The sequence below is a fragment of the Cydia fagiglandana genome, chromosome Z (assembly GCF_963556715.1).
Source record: "Cydia fagiglandana chromosome Z, ilCydFagi1.1, whole genome shotgun sequence".
NCBI lineage: Eukaryota > Metazoa > Arthropoda > Insecta > Lepidoptera > Tortricidae > Cydia > Cydia fagiglandana.
The window spans coordinates 27,614,308-27,630,829 of record NC_085959.1 but is presented as its reverse complement, the minus strand read 5'-3'; the positions used below and the strand labels follow the sequence as shown (position 1 = coordinate 27,630,829).

Genomic DNA, 16,522 nt, shown 5'->3' with positions numbered 1-16,522 from the left:
GGCATTGCCTATATACACCATGACCAAGAAATTCGAATACATTTTTCTAGCACCGATTTGACAGTTGAGTACATTGTGCAACGAGAAGGTAAGCGAGATTTTATAAACGAGGTGTATAATTCTGACAGCCGCCGGCTGGAGGAAGAGAATGTTATGATGGAAATTTCTGTCACCATACAAAGAAGAGTTAAATACGGCGACATGTCAAACATTCGTCCACTATATTTTCATTTCTTGACAGGCTAGGCATCGAAGGCACAGGCTTTACTATTTTAATTATAACCTATTTGGTTATTATCCTAATTAGTGACATAATAATAAGGAAAGCTGCATAAGACGCTGGCTGGTAACAGCCACTGGGTAGAAAGCGGCGCACACCTCTCGACACCCCTGAGCCGCTCACACCGATGTTGCTTCTGGTCGTCTTCGCGACGGCAGTTTCAGGGGCCCATCTAGTCAGCGCCAAGTCACCGCCTGCCTCGATAACGTGTAGAACATTGTTATGGTAGGTGTCCGACCTCTCTACAATAGCCCAGTCTCATTGTCCACCCAAACTTCAAATTATAGACCGGTATACTGTTCACTTTTTCTACAATAGTCCCAATGCCTGCTGTGACCGGTTCATGGGTGTCTATTGTTGCGCCTGTGAACGGGTTCCAGCAGGCGGTCTACAATTTCTACATGACATTAAAGCTCTCCAAGGGGCCTCTACGTGTTGGATCTATATCCCCTCGCACGCCTTATAAATGACCGGGATTAAAAACCCGAGAGTTTGTAAAGGAAAGCTATAACTCTCTAGGGAGTTAAAGCTTTTTTTCACAATTTATAACTACCCCGGGAACAATATAGGCCATACCCCCCAATACATCTGCATGAAGTATGATCTTTTTCAAGCAAGTGTGATGAATAAAAACATACACAAATTTCGGACAGTTTTGTCATTACAATTTGAAGTGTATATTGTCACGCATAAATTACAATATGTTAATAATATTTAGCGAACGTTGTTGGCATCTAGTTCACGATGAAACAGTTCCGGGAACTAATCATCTCAAAATTTCTTAAGGGCTATCGCAGAGGGCAATTTTTGTGGCGTTGAAACCTTTTGGAATTGAGAGTAACCTAGTTTATACTACACCTAGAAGATACATACTAAGAGACCTCTTTCTTCGTTAGAAGACCGGAAGAGATCTGGTCGCTTGCGTTCGGCAAGAACGGATACGGTCGTGGAAATCGTGGGAAAACGTATCCGCCGGAAAAAGCACCATGCGGTTCGAAAATTAACTGCAGACTTAAAGATTTCATACACATCAACTTGAGAGCAAACCTCAGATGTCACGCTTACAAGAAAAGATAAGTACACGGTATTTTCGAAGCGAGGTTTGCTAATAGTGGTCGGGGTGTTAGAAATAAAATTTCCGATATTGTTTCTATAGTTTGGTGATTCTTGATAAAACATTTATGAACTTGTGACCTTATTCCGGAACAGGAAAAAGCGAACTCCTCGGAGGAGCTCTTGGAGCGAGAGTCGGCGGTGGTGCTGATCGAGACGGCCAAGGAGAAGCTGAAGGGCGCCGTGCAGGCGGGGCTCGTGGCCGCCGCCGCCGTGGGCGCCGTGCGCGCCGCCATCGTGCGCGCCGCCGCCACGCTGCACGTGGCCGACACGCGCGCCCCCACCCACAACAAGGTATACCTACTACACGAGCCCCACGGAAATTATCCTCCCAACATTCAAACATCTGGAGGCTTGCAATTTTAATAGTGCTCAAGTCAATGCCAGGAAGTTTAGATATTCTCTAAGGTAAAACCAACCAACCACGTTAGGTACACATTCATACCCTAAATTTTACGAAAATTTTTAATTAAATTTAAAAACGTACAACAATCCGATTAAAAGTTTCACTTGCATCGCGGTTTCCTAAAACTTCATATTCAAACCGGGTTCAAGTAGAGTTCCAAAGTATTGCTGAATGATTCGTAAACTTTTTAAACCCTTAAATAATTCGTTTTTTTTTGGCATTAGAAAAAAGGTGAACAATCATGACGTTTACTTTGGTTGTACTTTTGAAAAATAAGTCACCCAAAATATGTAACAATTAGAATTTATTAAAAAAAGTGGCTGTGACATACACGGACAGACATGACGAATCCATAAGGGTTCCGTTTTTTACCATTTGGCTACGGAACCCTAAAAGCGTATTCCAATTAAAAGACACTTCAAGATTGCGTAGTCTTTTTCTAATGGTAAAAAACGAACTACATATAATAACTTCAAACACAGTGGTGGTCCATTGTGTTTGACGCCGTGACCAAGAGAAATAGGGATTCATTTTTAGTGCTACTATCAGTGCATTGTTTTAATGGTAGTTATGTAATGAAACTAATGAATATACGTACTTGTGATATTCAGGGTTTAAAGAGCGGCTCAAGCGCAGGCCAGGCAGGTAACGCGGCGGCGGCGGGTGCGGGCGGTGCGGGGGTGGCGGTGGCGGGCGTGGGGTCCGTGGACCGCGCGCAGATCGCGCAGCAGATGGCGGCCGCGCTCGTGGCGCAGGGCAAGACGGATGTCTCTTCCGAGGAGCTCGCGCAGCTCGTCGACGCCGTCGTCAGTACTAATACTTATCATAATTACTTCATGCTACTCTCATTGCTTATACTTAGTAATACATATATATATAAATACCATGCAGTCCAACAGTACTTTTTTGTATGATTTGATGTACACACTACACAGACACATATATTTTTTAATCAAATTTTATAAAGAAAAGTACCTGCCGTATGTTATTGTATGAAGTGTCTAGTAATTTAAATTATATTTTTTCTTATTTAGAATACACAATATTATGTAAAAATTATGTATGTAATTTAGTCAACCAGTGAACACTCCTTATCTTAGATTGCTCCATATTTAATTTTATTTGCAGGTCGGAATTGCTGAAGAAAAAAAACGACAGGAACAATCCAAGAAAAGGATGGAACATAAAGTGACTGTTGCTCCAACCGCCAAGCCCGTCAGCGGAACCGCTTCCGCCTTGCAAATGTTGCAGTCCGCCTATGACGAGAACGACAAGAAGTACAGACAGATAAGACATAATCTCCCTCAACTTATGCATTACAGTGGAACCTGGATAATTGCTATCTCAAGGGACCGGCCAATTTTTGTCAATTAACCAGGTTTTTCATTTAAGCAGGTCGTGTCAATTAACGAGGTTCAAAAAATCGTTGTGTCAATTATAGAGGTTTTCATTAATAGAGGTTGCGTTCTGACAAATTTCTTTTATGGAGGTGCAAATAACCATTTTAAGTAGATTTACACGCTTACATTCTATATATAGCTTCCGTCTATAGGTACATGCACTTTTACACTACATTAATTACCACTTTATTTTCTTATCATTTGGGTTTAAAAAATTCCCTTGAATTGTAGAAGAAAGTTTTATTAGAATGTAAAAAGCATAATTTGTTTTTTATTGATCAAAACGGTTTCACTTACTACAGGCTGTGATAGATACCCAACAAATAAATTAAAGTCTGGATGGAGATATAAATAAAATGATCATTGCTATTAAAAAATTGTTTCTGCTGTATACAACAATTACAACTACATTATTTCAATTACAGAGGTAATAAGCAAGACTCGTTTCAATAATAGAGGTAAAAACAAGAGCAAAAATAACGGATTTTTTTAGCACAGTGTCAATTATAGAGGTCTTAAGTTGCGATGTGGTCAATTATAGAGGCAAAATTACGAAAAGCACTAAAATCTAAATTTCAATTATAGAGGTTCCAAAATTTCAATTATAGAGGCCTTTTGGTCTCAAGGGACCGGGACCGGACTTTTGGTTGCAATTATTGAGGTTTTCCATTTATCCAGGTGCCAATTAACCAGGTTTCACTGTATATTATAATCAAACGTCGGACTATAGGGGGCAGTTTGAGGGCAAGGTAAGGTTTACAAAAAAATCTTAGCTTACGAGTATTATAATGTACCCAGTATTTGTAACATAGTTAATTAAATTAGTTACCCGTTATCATTTATTCATCTTTAATGTGTAAATACTCTTTGAACGCAATTGTCTAAGTGACGGATAACGCCAAACGAACTTTTTCGCCAATTTGACTTATGTGTAGTCCAAGTACGTTTATAAATAGAGTCTGTGCGGAAAGAGAAGAGTCGTGGCAGAAACGGGAACTAACATTTTAAATTTTATATGGCAATCAAACCTTTGACACCTGTCTTGTAAAAAGTAAACAAACTTCTGTCAATGTATATTTTTATTAACAAAAACCATACAAAAACCGCAAGTTTTATGTATAAATATTTTCAAAACACGATAAAGCCGTATATAAAACCACAAGGAAAATTATATTTAACATTGTTCGGTTTTGTCAGCGGGAAGAAAACGGCTAAAAGCCGACTATCGACTTACAAAAACTCGCGGAACGTGTTTCCGCTATTAGCGGGTATTGATGTTGTATTTAATATTAAATAATTACCCCCCTTTAATAAGCCCCCTAAGTAACTTGTCTCCGGTACATAATCGGTAAGTATATTCATTCAAAATATATTTATTTTCATAAATATGCAGGTCATTCATGATCTTTAAAATAACTGACAAATAGTCTTGATACTTGCCATTTTATGCATATTTATATGTAATTTCTTTTTCAGGATTGTGTAAAAGTACCTACGGTATCTCGAATAAAAGACCGCTAAGTAGGTGATATACAAGAATTCGTAATCTACGTGCCGGATTCAAGCACATCCAGTTCAGATGAAGATAGTTCTATGAGTGTCCCTGGTTATTTTGAAGCTAGCTCAAACATAAGTGACATTGAATATTTTAATTCAGACTTCGATTACAAAGAATAAAACTTTTTCTAATAAAATATTTCTTTATTTGTAGGTTCTGTTAGTTACGAAATTATATTTCATATTTTGCAGTGACTTTTCGGCGAAGTAAAATATCGTGAGATGAGAGAACCGGACATATCCCCAATAAGGCCTACCTACTTATGCACTATTTTTATTCATTAATTCATTCATTCATTTCAGCCTATATACGTCCCATTGCTGAGCACAGGCCTCCTCTCATGCGCGAGAGGGCTTGGGCTATTTTTATTCATATTCATATTTATTATTAATAATGTACACATACATTACAAGTCAAGTTTACAATGGGTGAAATATATTCCAGATAAAATTACAGTTCTATTGCCTAATTTCTACCCGATCTACCCGGTTTTAATAACTGTTGGACTGCACAGATTAGGCAGTACATAAATGAGACTCGTATTTTGTTTGGTACTAAAATTACAGTTGTATTGGGCAGATTCTTAAATAGTTTTAGCAGTTTTGTCAATCGCAGTCACTTTTTAGTATCTGAGATACAAAAACAAGTGTATTTTAAAAAGAAAACTAGTGCCTGCGCTAAATCAGAGGATTGAGTTGACGAGCCGACACCACCACCAGGCTCCGTTTCGTAAGCCGTGGTAAAAAACCGGAACAAAAGGGATTCAAGTATCATGACCTTTAGTGTCGTACTATAATCACGTGACCAGTGTTGTCAGCATAGCAAAAACCATAAAATAGCACTGGCGCGCCCTCAAATCCCACGACTCTTCTCTTTCCGCACAGACTCTAACGCAGTTAGTTGCTATGATATTTGAAATTTCACATTATAAATACTAGGTACCAAATACTAAGTACAAATACTCGAAAGTGAATTAATTGATTTGCGAACCTTACCTATCATTCTGACATGCCACGAGAATGCCCGCTGGAGTCCGACGTATGATTATAATATATATGTACCGGGTGTAGCCTGTTACACGAGCTAATAGTTATAACATAGATTTTACTCCTCAAACGATGATTCAAAAACTTTTACAGCCTGGCAAAAAAGAGTAGAATTTAAAAAGTGGCAAGCCTTTCCAAATCAATATACACGGTGTAACATGAGGAAACCGAATAATTTTAACAGCGTATTCATGATCATATTTAGAGACAAAAATGTCCTATAAACTTTTTTGAAATTCGCCTAGTTTCAGATATAATATTAATTTAAAAAAAAACAAGTTTTTATTTTTACATAGTGTAAAAGGCCTTTTTAAATAAATAAATATTATAGGACATTTTTTTACACAAATTGAGTAAGGCCCACGGTAAGCTCAAGAAGGCTTGTGTTGTGGGTACTTTTTGGTGGTGATGTTGCTGCTATGGGATGTAGTCTAAATATCCTTATTGATAGATGTCAAAAAGTGACAAGCAACACTTACGAAAAAAATGTAAAAATCAATTTTAAGTGACAAGTTTACCAATAACATTTATTTTTTATGTACAAATACATTCAAAAAATTGAAAAAACAAAACAAAAAATAATTTTATTTTTGGCGAAATTGACCTAAACTCATATTGCATTTCTTTTGACCTCAGAAATGCGTGGTAAAAATTATTCGGTTTCCTCATCTTACACCGTGTCGGTATATAAGAGAACGGGACGACACAACACTGTTGCCACTTTTTAATTTCTACTCTTTTTTGTCAGGCTGGAAAAGTTATGAAGTATATAGATAGATTTGTTTCATACAAATTCAATATTATTTTCAATGGACGTCATTATCAGTGTAATTGATGTTGCTTGTCACGCTTTAAACAAAACATAATTCCCATAAATTGCATCTTAGAATTAACTTTAAAGTGTACTAAAAATATCATATATATAAAATCGAAAAACCAGAACGGGATAAAAAACGAGCGAAGAAGCGAGATGGCGCCTTACAAATTTCTAAAAAAGTTTTTGACACGTATCTCGAATACGACGCACGTATGATAAGAAAAAACTGTTTAAATCTATTATCTACATATGAGAATATAATACAGTAAAATTATACATTTTGCGTTTGCGTCAAATCCGGTAGTTCTGATTTTTTGCAGACTTGTTTATGATGTTGGCCCAATGAATAATCCAAATTTGTGACTTCGAGCGCTGAACGCAACTTTGTCAAAAATCGTAAAATCCGCGGAAATTTCGGTTTTCTTTTAGATTTGGGCGATTATAACCCTAAAGGACTAGTTTTTGATAGTACCTTTCTTAGACGTTTTTAAAGAAGACTAAACTTGCTACAATACGAGATAAGAACTGTCTCTGTAGATTGAATAGTTTCCGAGATAAAAGCTTTCACAATTTTGATATTTTTGAAATTGAGCTGGTAAGCTAAGTGAGTGCAGTGAGTATGCACTTTTGACTCAGGCGATGCCGCTTGGCACGATTGTTCCTATGGTCAAACAAAGCTGATTTGGCCCAGTAGCTACGAGATCGTACCGTACCTACCCCCCCAAAAAGGGAGGGGAAAGGGTCGGATCCCCAGGTCCAATCTAAGCCATATTTCATCCTGCTCTTAGAAATTAGGGCAAATTATATATGATTTTCATATAATTTAGGGCTTCCTTATTCTATAAAGTATCACTTCAAAGCAGGCATTCATACATTTTTTTGTAATAATATGAAGCGGATTGAGTGACGATTTCCATAGAAATGTAATTATAGCCAAAGTCAAAAGTTAAAAATCTTAAAAAAAACACTTAACTTGTCGTTTTAAAAGTATGAATATAATGTTTTCATTCCTAAATTATATGAAAATGATATATAACGTGTCCTAGCTCCTAAGAGTAGGAAGAAATATAGCAAAGATTGGACCTGGGGATCCGACTTTTCCCCTCCCTTTTTGGGGGGTTGGCACGGTACGATCTCGTAGCTACTAGGCCAAATCAGCTTTGTTTGACCATAGGAACAATCGTGCCAAGCGGCATCGCCTGAGTCAAAAGTGCATACTCACTGCACTCACTTAGCTTACGAGCTCAATTTCAAAAATATCAAAATTTTGAAAGCCTTTATCTCGGAAACTATTCAATCTACAGAGACAGTTCTAATCTCGTATTGTAGCAAATTTAGTCTTCTTTAAAAACGTCTAAGAAAGGTACTATCAAAAACTAGTCCTTTAGGGTTATAATCGCCCAAATCTAAAAGAAAACCGAAATTTTCGCGGATTTTTCGATTTTTGACAAAGTTGCGTTCAGCGCTCGAAGTCACAAACTTGGATTATTCATTGGGCCAACATCATAAACAAGTCTGCAAAAAATCAGAACTACCGGATTTGACGCAGAAGAGCCACGTTACAAAATTTTACAATTTCACTGGATTAATACAACTAGACCATACAATTTATCGCTTTCGATGCGTATTTAATTTACAATAAGCAAAAGAAATTTTCATAACATTCTTCATTTTACGACGTTCGGCCATTTTCGGAAACTCTCGGTTGGTTTCGTTTCGAAGTTCAAATAACCTAAATTATGTTTGTTATGTTGGTATGCAGTGATTTCGGCTTTTTTTACTCGTAGTAAAATAAAAAGTGCTGTCAATGTCAACCTTGGTATATGATGCCCCCATACGAGTGACTTCTGTCATATTTGACTTATCATTATTTGTATTAATATATTACTAATAATTTGCATTTCGTGGTTTTAAATTTCGTTTCGAGTTATATTATTCAGATTTACTTTCACAGCTTCGGCAAACAAATTCGTCCGGGGACCGGGCTGCCGAGATGGGCCAAAAATACAAAGTTGATAGCAAATTACAATGTAGATAGATAAAGTGCATGTTCAGATATTTTTTAGCGAAACGACCTGGCCCCTGTTTCACCAACGTGACAGGTGCGACGAATTGTAAAATCACTGTTGCTGACGTCACAGGCATCCATGGGCTACGGTTACCTCTTACCATCGGGCGGACCGTATTCCTGTTTGCCACCATCATTGTATTATTAAAAAAAACTTTATGATATCGGAAAAAAACAGATATTTCTCTTGCTAAGTTTATGACAATTGTCACAAGAAACACTACAATTGTCACGAAATTCCGACATATAACTCATTACCTGTCAAGAATTACCTACAATTCTTCTAAATCTTTGACAATTGTCAGAAACTTCGCAGGAGAAATATCTGTTTTTTTTCCGATATAATAAAGTTTTTTTAAATAAAACAATGATGGTGGCAAACAGGAATACGGCTCGCCCAATGGTAAGTGGTAATCGTAGCCCATGGATGCCTGTGACGTCAGAAACAGTGATTTTACAATTCGTCGCACCTGTCACCGATGTGAAATTGGGGCCTGGTGAAAATAAGCAAATGTACAGTCAGCAGTCAGCCAAATATCGCAATATAACTTTATTGCCATAGAAATAAGGATGTGTTCCGACATAGTGGCGGAATATGGAGAGACAAAAGTGGCTAAGCTTACATTGGCACGGACATTTAGAGAGAATGGGAGAGGATCGTGCCGTGACGAGAGCGTACTTGGGACAACGAAATGGGAGACGCCCGATTGGACGTCATATGTACCTACCGCTGGAACGACGTAGGTGCTCAAGATTTGATTATCCTCGGCCATGGCGACTGGCGAGAGCTATCGCAAGACCGAGAAACATGGTGTGATCTGGTCTCGGAGGCCAGGACTAACATAACTGTAGTAAGTAATGTTAGTATTCAGAAAGGGAAATGGAGGTTACGTATGTTTGTATCAAAAGGCGATTTATGGGCGGTGGTCGTCCATATTCGTCTTAAGGCGGAAATTAATCTAATGAATGTTTTTGCATTTAGGCTTATAAAAATAAATAATGATTTTATATTGAAACGAGTTATAAATAAATAACTATGTAGATGAAAAAATACAATCTTGCCTTTTATCAAATCACATAATTTTTTTCAGATATTTTGCGAATTAAGTTATCTAAATAACGGCTACAAATAAGAAATTCCTAATCACAATTTTATGAACCCTGGCAGGGTTAAATTGACACACTCTTTATTTCATTTACGCGAGCGGAGCTGCGGGCCCGTCTAGTAAAGAATAGTTTTTTTTAAGTTGCTGCCCAAATGTTGATGAGTTTTAGGAGTACAATCTATGTTCGTTCATGTCGTCTTAGATACGAGTGAATATGGTGTCGTTGCATTCGGAGTAATGCCCTCAACACAAATATAAGAGACAGCAAGCGCGAAAGTTGTGGGGGCAGTTCCTGTGACGTCATAAAATCGACATTACACACTTTGTTATTTATTTTCTTTTAAACATTCCATGCGGGGTGCCAAATGAAGGGGCTTTGTGAGCATATCACAAATATATAACATTCTTTAACATTTTCACTACATGATATATAGCTGCTTTGTTACTTACTGCACACCGTTGTATGGGGACCTTGCACTTTGAGACTATGCGCTGAAACTTGGCACAGTTGATTCTTAGCTGGTCTTTAGCAGAAACAGATCGGTAGACATCGAGAGCAACGTCTCATTTAGTGGGAGGGAGGGGGGGAAGTTCGCCGCCGCCGCGCTTCACTTGGAGCAATATTTCTCTAAAACTATACCTATTAGGGCATGTGATATATCATTTTCGGATAAATTAAGAATGAGGAATCTAGTTTTGGAACAAAAACAATGCACTTTGTAACAAAAAAATGGCATAAAGTAGAAAAAACCAAAAAACGTATTTTAGATTTTTTCATAATTACCAAATTTTTTTTAAAGTGTAGCAGGAATCTGAAAACAAAAAATATAGTCGTAAAGCTACACTTATTACGCTTAAGAAAATATATAGTTTATTGTACAAAACTATTGATAAATGGGAGATAAAAAAATAATATTAAGCGTGGGTCAGAGTGATCTCAATACAAAATATTATGAATGTGGGAAAGTTACTTATAATTTGTTTTACAATCGTTTATTTTTCTTGTTTCTCGTAAATAACTCGTAAAAGGTAGCCCACAGCAAAAAAAATTCTGTTACGTAAATAATCTGTTTCAGATTTCTTATAAAATAAATGTTACTTTTTTTCGCTAGGAAGAAAATTTAAAAAAAATTAAAGGGAGTAAATAAATTGTAAGGTCCCTTTTTTTAGTCATTCGCAAGTAACTCGTAAACGATGGCCAATAGCACAAAATGTTTTATTACATATATAATTTACATAAAATTTCCTACAAAAAAGGTTATTCAAACTTTTTCTCTAGGGTAATTATTTAAAAAGTGGACCTTAGAATTTATATCCTCTCTTTAATATCGTTTTTAATATTGACCCTAGGGAAAAAGTTTAAATAACCTTTTTTGTAGGAAATTTTATGTAAATTATTCATGTAATAAAAAAAAATGTGGTATTGGCCATCGTTTACGAGTTATTTACGAATGACGAAAAAAGGGGACCTTACAATTTATTTTCTCCTTTCAATTTTTTTTTTATATTCATCCTAGCAAAAAAAATTAGCACTTATTTTATAAGAAATCTGAAACAGATTATTTACGTAAAAGATATTTTTTTGCTGTGGGCTACCGTTTACGAGTTATTTATGAAAAACTAAAAAAAATTAACAATTGTAGAACAAGTTATAAGTAACTTTCCCACCTTAATAATATTTTGTATTGAGATCACTCTGACCCACGCTTAATATTATTTTTTATCTCCCATTTATCAATAGTTTTGTATAATAAACTATATATTTTCTTAAACGTAATAAGTGTAGCTTTACAACTATATTTTTAGTTTTCAGATTCCTGCTACACTTTAAAAAAAATTAGGTAATTATGTAAAATGCAAAAATACGTTTCTTAGTCTAGAAAGTGCATTGTTTTTGTTCCAAAACTAGATTCCTCATCCTTAATTTATCCGAAAATGATACATCACGCCCTAATAGGTATAGTTTTAGAGAAATGTTGCTCCAAGTGAAGCGCGGCGGAGTCGAACTAAATGAGACGTGGCTCTCGATGTCTACCGGTCTGTATCTGCTCAAGACCAGCTAAGAATCAACTGTGCCAAGTTTCAGCGCATAGTCACAAAGTGCAAGGTGTCGTGCACTAACAAACCAGGTAATAATAAATTATTAGAAAACGTTCAAAAATTTTATCAATCTACAGTTGACTTTCAATTCAACTGCTCTAAATTGAAAATGAATGAAAGGATTACTTCAAAATACATATGAAGTGACTATGAATATCCTTTATTTAATTTTAAAAATAAATTTATTAGATACATACCTATATCAAAAAATAAGACAAAGTACATTAAATTGAAAAAAAAGTATTATTTTCTGTTACATTAAACTTCAACTATTTTTAAAATAAACAAAATACCTGACTGTTTACATATATTTTTAAAAAGTTTTTTTCACCACCTTTCATTTGGAACCCATATTGCTGCAGTGAGAAGAAACAACAATCCTCCCCTTATCTTTCATTAAAAAGCTTGCCCAAAAACTCTTCGATTTGCCATTGCCTCAACCACCATCCTGTATGTGCTTTGCCATGTTTATTATATTATTGCAAGTAAATAATTTAAAAACTAATACTTGTTTTGTTCAATCTAATGCAGAGCGGAAAAGGCGGACGCGCCAGACGCTATGGACGGATTATCAGACTCTGATCTGGAAACATTGTTAAAAAATTTCAACGAGCTTTCGGCGGAGGAACAGCACAGCCTCATAGCATACTTGAAAAAATTAGAAGCGCGTGAGCCTCAGCGGGTGGAGCGACTTAGGCAGTACGTGAGCGCAGCCGCATCGCCCGTCGCCGCCGCCGCCGCCGCCGCCGCCGCCGCGCCCCCGGACGAGCAGCCCGCGCGCGCCGCGACGCCGCGCCCCGCGCCCGAGCCCGCGCCCGCGCCCGCGCCCGCAGTCGCCGTTAAACCCATCGCCATCGACAGCGATGACGACGACTACACCGTTGAGGAGGTAAGTTTTGAATCCATACTAGTATTGACTTCGCTGGAAGGCTCATAAACCCTAATAACACTATCATTATTTTTAATTATAACCGACTAAATTAAACAGGTTGGGGCTTTCCCACGCTGCGTCTTCCCGTACGTGATCGCCACTCGAGAACCTTTCTGTCCCATCGGCCATCGGTTCTGCGAGCAATGTGGCCCGCCCACTGCCACTTATGTCTGGCAAATCTCTTGAACTATGGCCGCAGCATGGGAAGGCCCCAGACTAGATTGACCGACGATCTGGTTAAAGTCGCGGGAAACCGTAGGTTAAGGGCAGCGAATGACCGTTCGCTGTGAAGATCCTTGGGGGAGACCTTTGTCCAGCAGTGGACGTCTTTCGGCTGAGATGATGATGAATATAAACATTTGAGAAAAAGAAAGCAAATACAATCCGACAAGAAATAGTAGAATTTACATTAACAGAAACTAATATTAAATATAGTTTATAACCGGCAACACTAGATTTCTTGACAAATGTATGTAATAAAACTTCACAAAATTAAACTTGTAGCAAATTTGATCAGCTTCGTATTGTGTGAATAGTCTCTAAAACGCAAAGTTTCCAAGATATGACTGAAAAACCGAATGAAGGACCAGTTCTTTGAACTTGGCTGGACACGCGACCGCGGGTCTAGATTAAACTTATTACGTTTTGACTTTGATAATGCGGATAAAACTGTGTATATTATGTAATTAAAACACACACATTGTCACCACGGCAGGCCAAGGCTACATCAGTCACGGTACTAGAGTTTGTTCGGAAAGAGAAGAGTCGTGAAATGTATTGGGCCCCATACATTCCACGACTCTTCTCTTTTCGCACAGACTCTAATAGGGAATATTACGCCAAACTCTGCGTAGGGGGCGCCACTACTACTATCCATCACAATTTGGGGGTCTATCGCGAAACGCGAAAATCGAAATATCGTTATCTAACCTCTATATCACTCTTGCGTATTCGAGCGATGAAAAGGCAGATAACAAGTCTTGTCTGAGCAACCATAATGAGCTAATTAATTAGTGGAAACTGTTTTGGCTTATGTAATATTTAATTGTAATTATCTATATGTGTTATTTTTCGCTGTTTGTTTCCCATTATCAATAAAAAAAAAATAAAAAATAAAAACTAAATTTCGATATTCCCGGTAGGCCTTTGCTAACAAACCGCCTTGATGCATCAATGTCATATTAGTTTTATTGTCTGTGAAAACTTGTCAAATAACAGTTTAAGGTACAGTATGTATAAGTTACTCTATGGTTTACTAGCTAGTTTAGTGCTGCACTCTGGCGGCAAAACACTGCAGTAAAACCCCCTATTAACGATGACAGCATATCTCAAGATATCTATGGTCGGTACATATCCAAACATTCCTGAAAAAATCGTGTTTCAGTGGACTCAATAGAAATACCCACATAAATTATGTAAAACTTCTTTCTGTTCTAGGTATTCAAGTCTGTAACAGAGAAAGTGAAAGAAGACCAGATACGCCAGGAAATGGAAATTGTCAAGAAATCGTTGGAAGAGACGAAAGCAGAAACGGCCGCAGGCGAAGTAGTGAGAGCTCCTCCGCCTGATGTATCCAAAAACATGTCGTCCGCGGCCAACTTGCTGGCACTGGTACAAGCTTCGATCCAGTCCTCGGCGGCCGCTACGAGCACGCTCGCGCCTTCCTCGGACGTCGTCGCCAGCACCCTTCAACCTAGATCTTTCGGCGATATGCCGATCCCGCCGGTTCACGCCGAACCGAGCAAACCGCAAATGCGAACCGTACCCATAACGACATTGACCACTCCACCCGGCCACCAACTCGACGGCTTCAACAACCAGCAGCAGCATGCTCCCTTCACCAGTCTTCAGACCTCATTAGCGGGACCTATACATGACAGGCCCAATTTTGGCGGAAATAACAATTCTCATATCAATGTATGGGATCAAAGACCAATGCATAATATGCCAGAAGTAAGAGGTTCTATGCTAAGGGCTCCCGGATATAATAACTATGGGCAAAACAATCCGTACAACCAACAAGTACCCAGGGGTAATTTCATGAACGGTAGAATGCAGGATAGTTACGATACGAGGCAGGATGAGATGAATCAACAGTACGAGCGTGCCCAGTATGATCAAAACAATTATGGTCGTAGAGGAGGCGGCGGAGGCCGTGGCCATTTTGGCGGCCCTGGGGGAGCCAAGAGGGGCCGAGGACGCGGCTATTACTAACATTCGAGTTCTAACTTTCATTGACTCGTAATAGAAGAAAGAACTCGTCGTTCTATGTATTCATATATTGATGGAATCGCTTGTTTTACTTATTATTTTCTCTCCTTTATTCATGAAACTTAATGCCTATGTTAGGGGGGTATTCCATTCCATCTGTCCAATATCTGTGTCGTACATTTTGCTCGATGAAAGAGTGAGACGCAATGACATTGGAGAAAGAAATCGGACACGGACAGGTGGTAATACCACACTTAGTTACAATCCTTTTTAGCAAAGTTGCCAATGTTTTATGTACTTAGTGCATAAAAAATAATTTTTTACATGTTTAATTTTTTGCTACTACTTACGTAAATGCGTGTAACTGTAGAAACTATGCTCGAATCCAGAATAAGAAAAAGTAAAGTGACAGCTGCGGGTGTGTATTTCATGGGATTGCCGTGTTATCGTATAAATGTTTTTTACTGCCGTTAGTCGTCAGTTTACTGTAGAGTCGGCGGGTGTGTGTAGGGAACGTGCATGAACTGTAGGGGGCACTACAGGAGCCCTCTGTTTATTGGCGCGAAGTGTAAACAAGATTAAGCTTTCGATGTAGCACACAAGATGGCAGAACCCACAATGCATAAGAAAACGTACGTGAAATGTAGAGGGCAACACTTGCTTTGGCGTGAAGTGTCAATGTACAGTTTTTGTTTCCGATTAAGCCACATGATGGCAGACCCTCCAACGCGCACGATCCCTATACCGTCTTCACGACGTCCTATAGGGGCCCACAGATTACCAGTTCGCCGGACGATATCAGCCTGTCAGTTGTTCGGAGGTGTCGAATTTTGCGTTCAACTGACAGGCTGATATTCCGGCAGTGATAGTCCGGCGGACTGGTAATCAGTGGGCCCCTTAAGACAACGCCGGTCGTGACGCACGCGTTGGGATTATAGTTCCATCCCTGTTTTTTAATATTTTACCAATGACAAAAATAAACTTAAACAAACATAGCATTAACATTGTCTTTTATTTATCTAATTCCAAATGCATGAGAACATTCTTTAGGTAGACTCTGACCACGCTAACTTTGCACAATCTTGAATGGCGGTAAGTACGTATAAATATTGGACCGCGAGCCACGAACACATTTCCATGACAATCGCCTCCCGGGCGATAAATCGTATATTGGTTAACGGCTATGTATGATGATCCCTCATGGGCGTCAGCTGGCGCTCCGTTGGGGGGTTAAGGAATAGCAGCCACCGAAACGTAAAAAATTAAAATGAATTATGTCATCGCCTCCCGTTTGATACATTGTCAGAAGATATGTTAGTCAAGCAGATCTTGTCAGTAGAAAAAGGCGGCAAATTTGAAAAATGTAGGCGCGAAGGGATATCGTCAGAAAATTTGAATTTCGCACCTTTTTCTACTGACAAGATTTGCTTGAGTTTATAGTCGCCCCCGCACTGCGCAGGCGAGGACTCAGTTAAGCGGTCGGTCT

At 38.3% G+C, this 16,522-nt stretch overlaps 1 protein-coding gene across 2 annotated transcripts in view; it reads left to right on the top strand.

Annotated features, from left to right (window-relative positions):
- The window catches only part of LOC134678530 (uncharacterized protein CG7065-like), a 38,318-nt gene extending 22,280 nt beyond the window's left edge, over positions 1-16,038 (top strand). For both annotated transcript variants that reach the window (XM_063537106.1, XM_063537105.1), the window contains 5 exons: positions 1,490-1,687; positions 2,411-2,605; positions 2,928-3,076; positions 12,426-12,783; positions 14,263-16,038. In XM_063537106.1, the coding sequence (XP_063393176.1) occupies positions 1,490-1,687; positions 2,411-2,605; positions 2,928-3,076; positions 12,426-12,783; positions 14,263-15,039 (1,677 nt within the window). In that variant the 3' untranslated portion in view covers positions 15,040-16,038. The remainder of the gene's footprint in view (positions 1-1,489; positions 1,688-2,410; positions 2,606-2,927; positions 3,077-12,425; positions 12,784-14,262) is intronic.
- Positions 16,039-16,522: the final 484 nt, after the last annotated feature.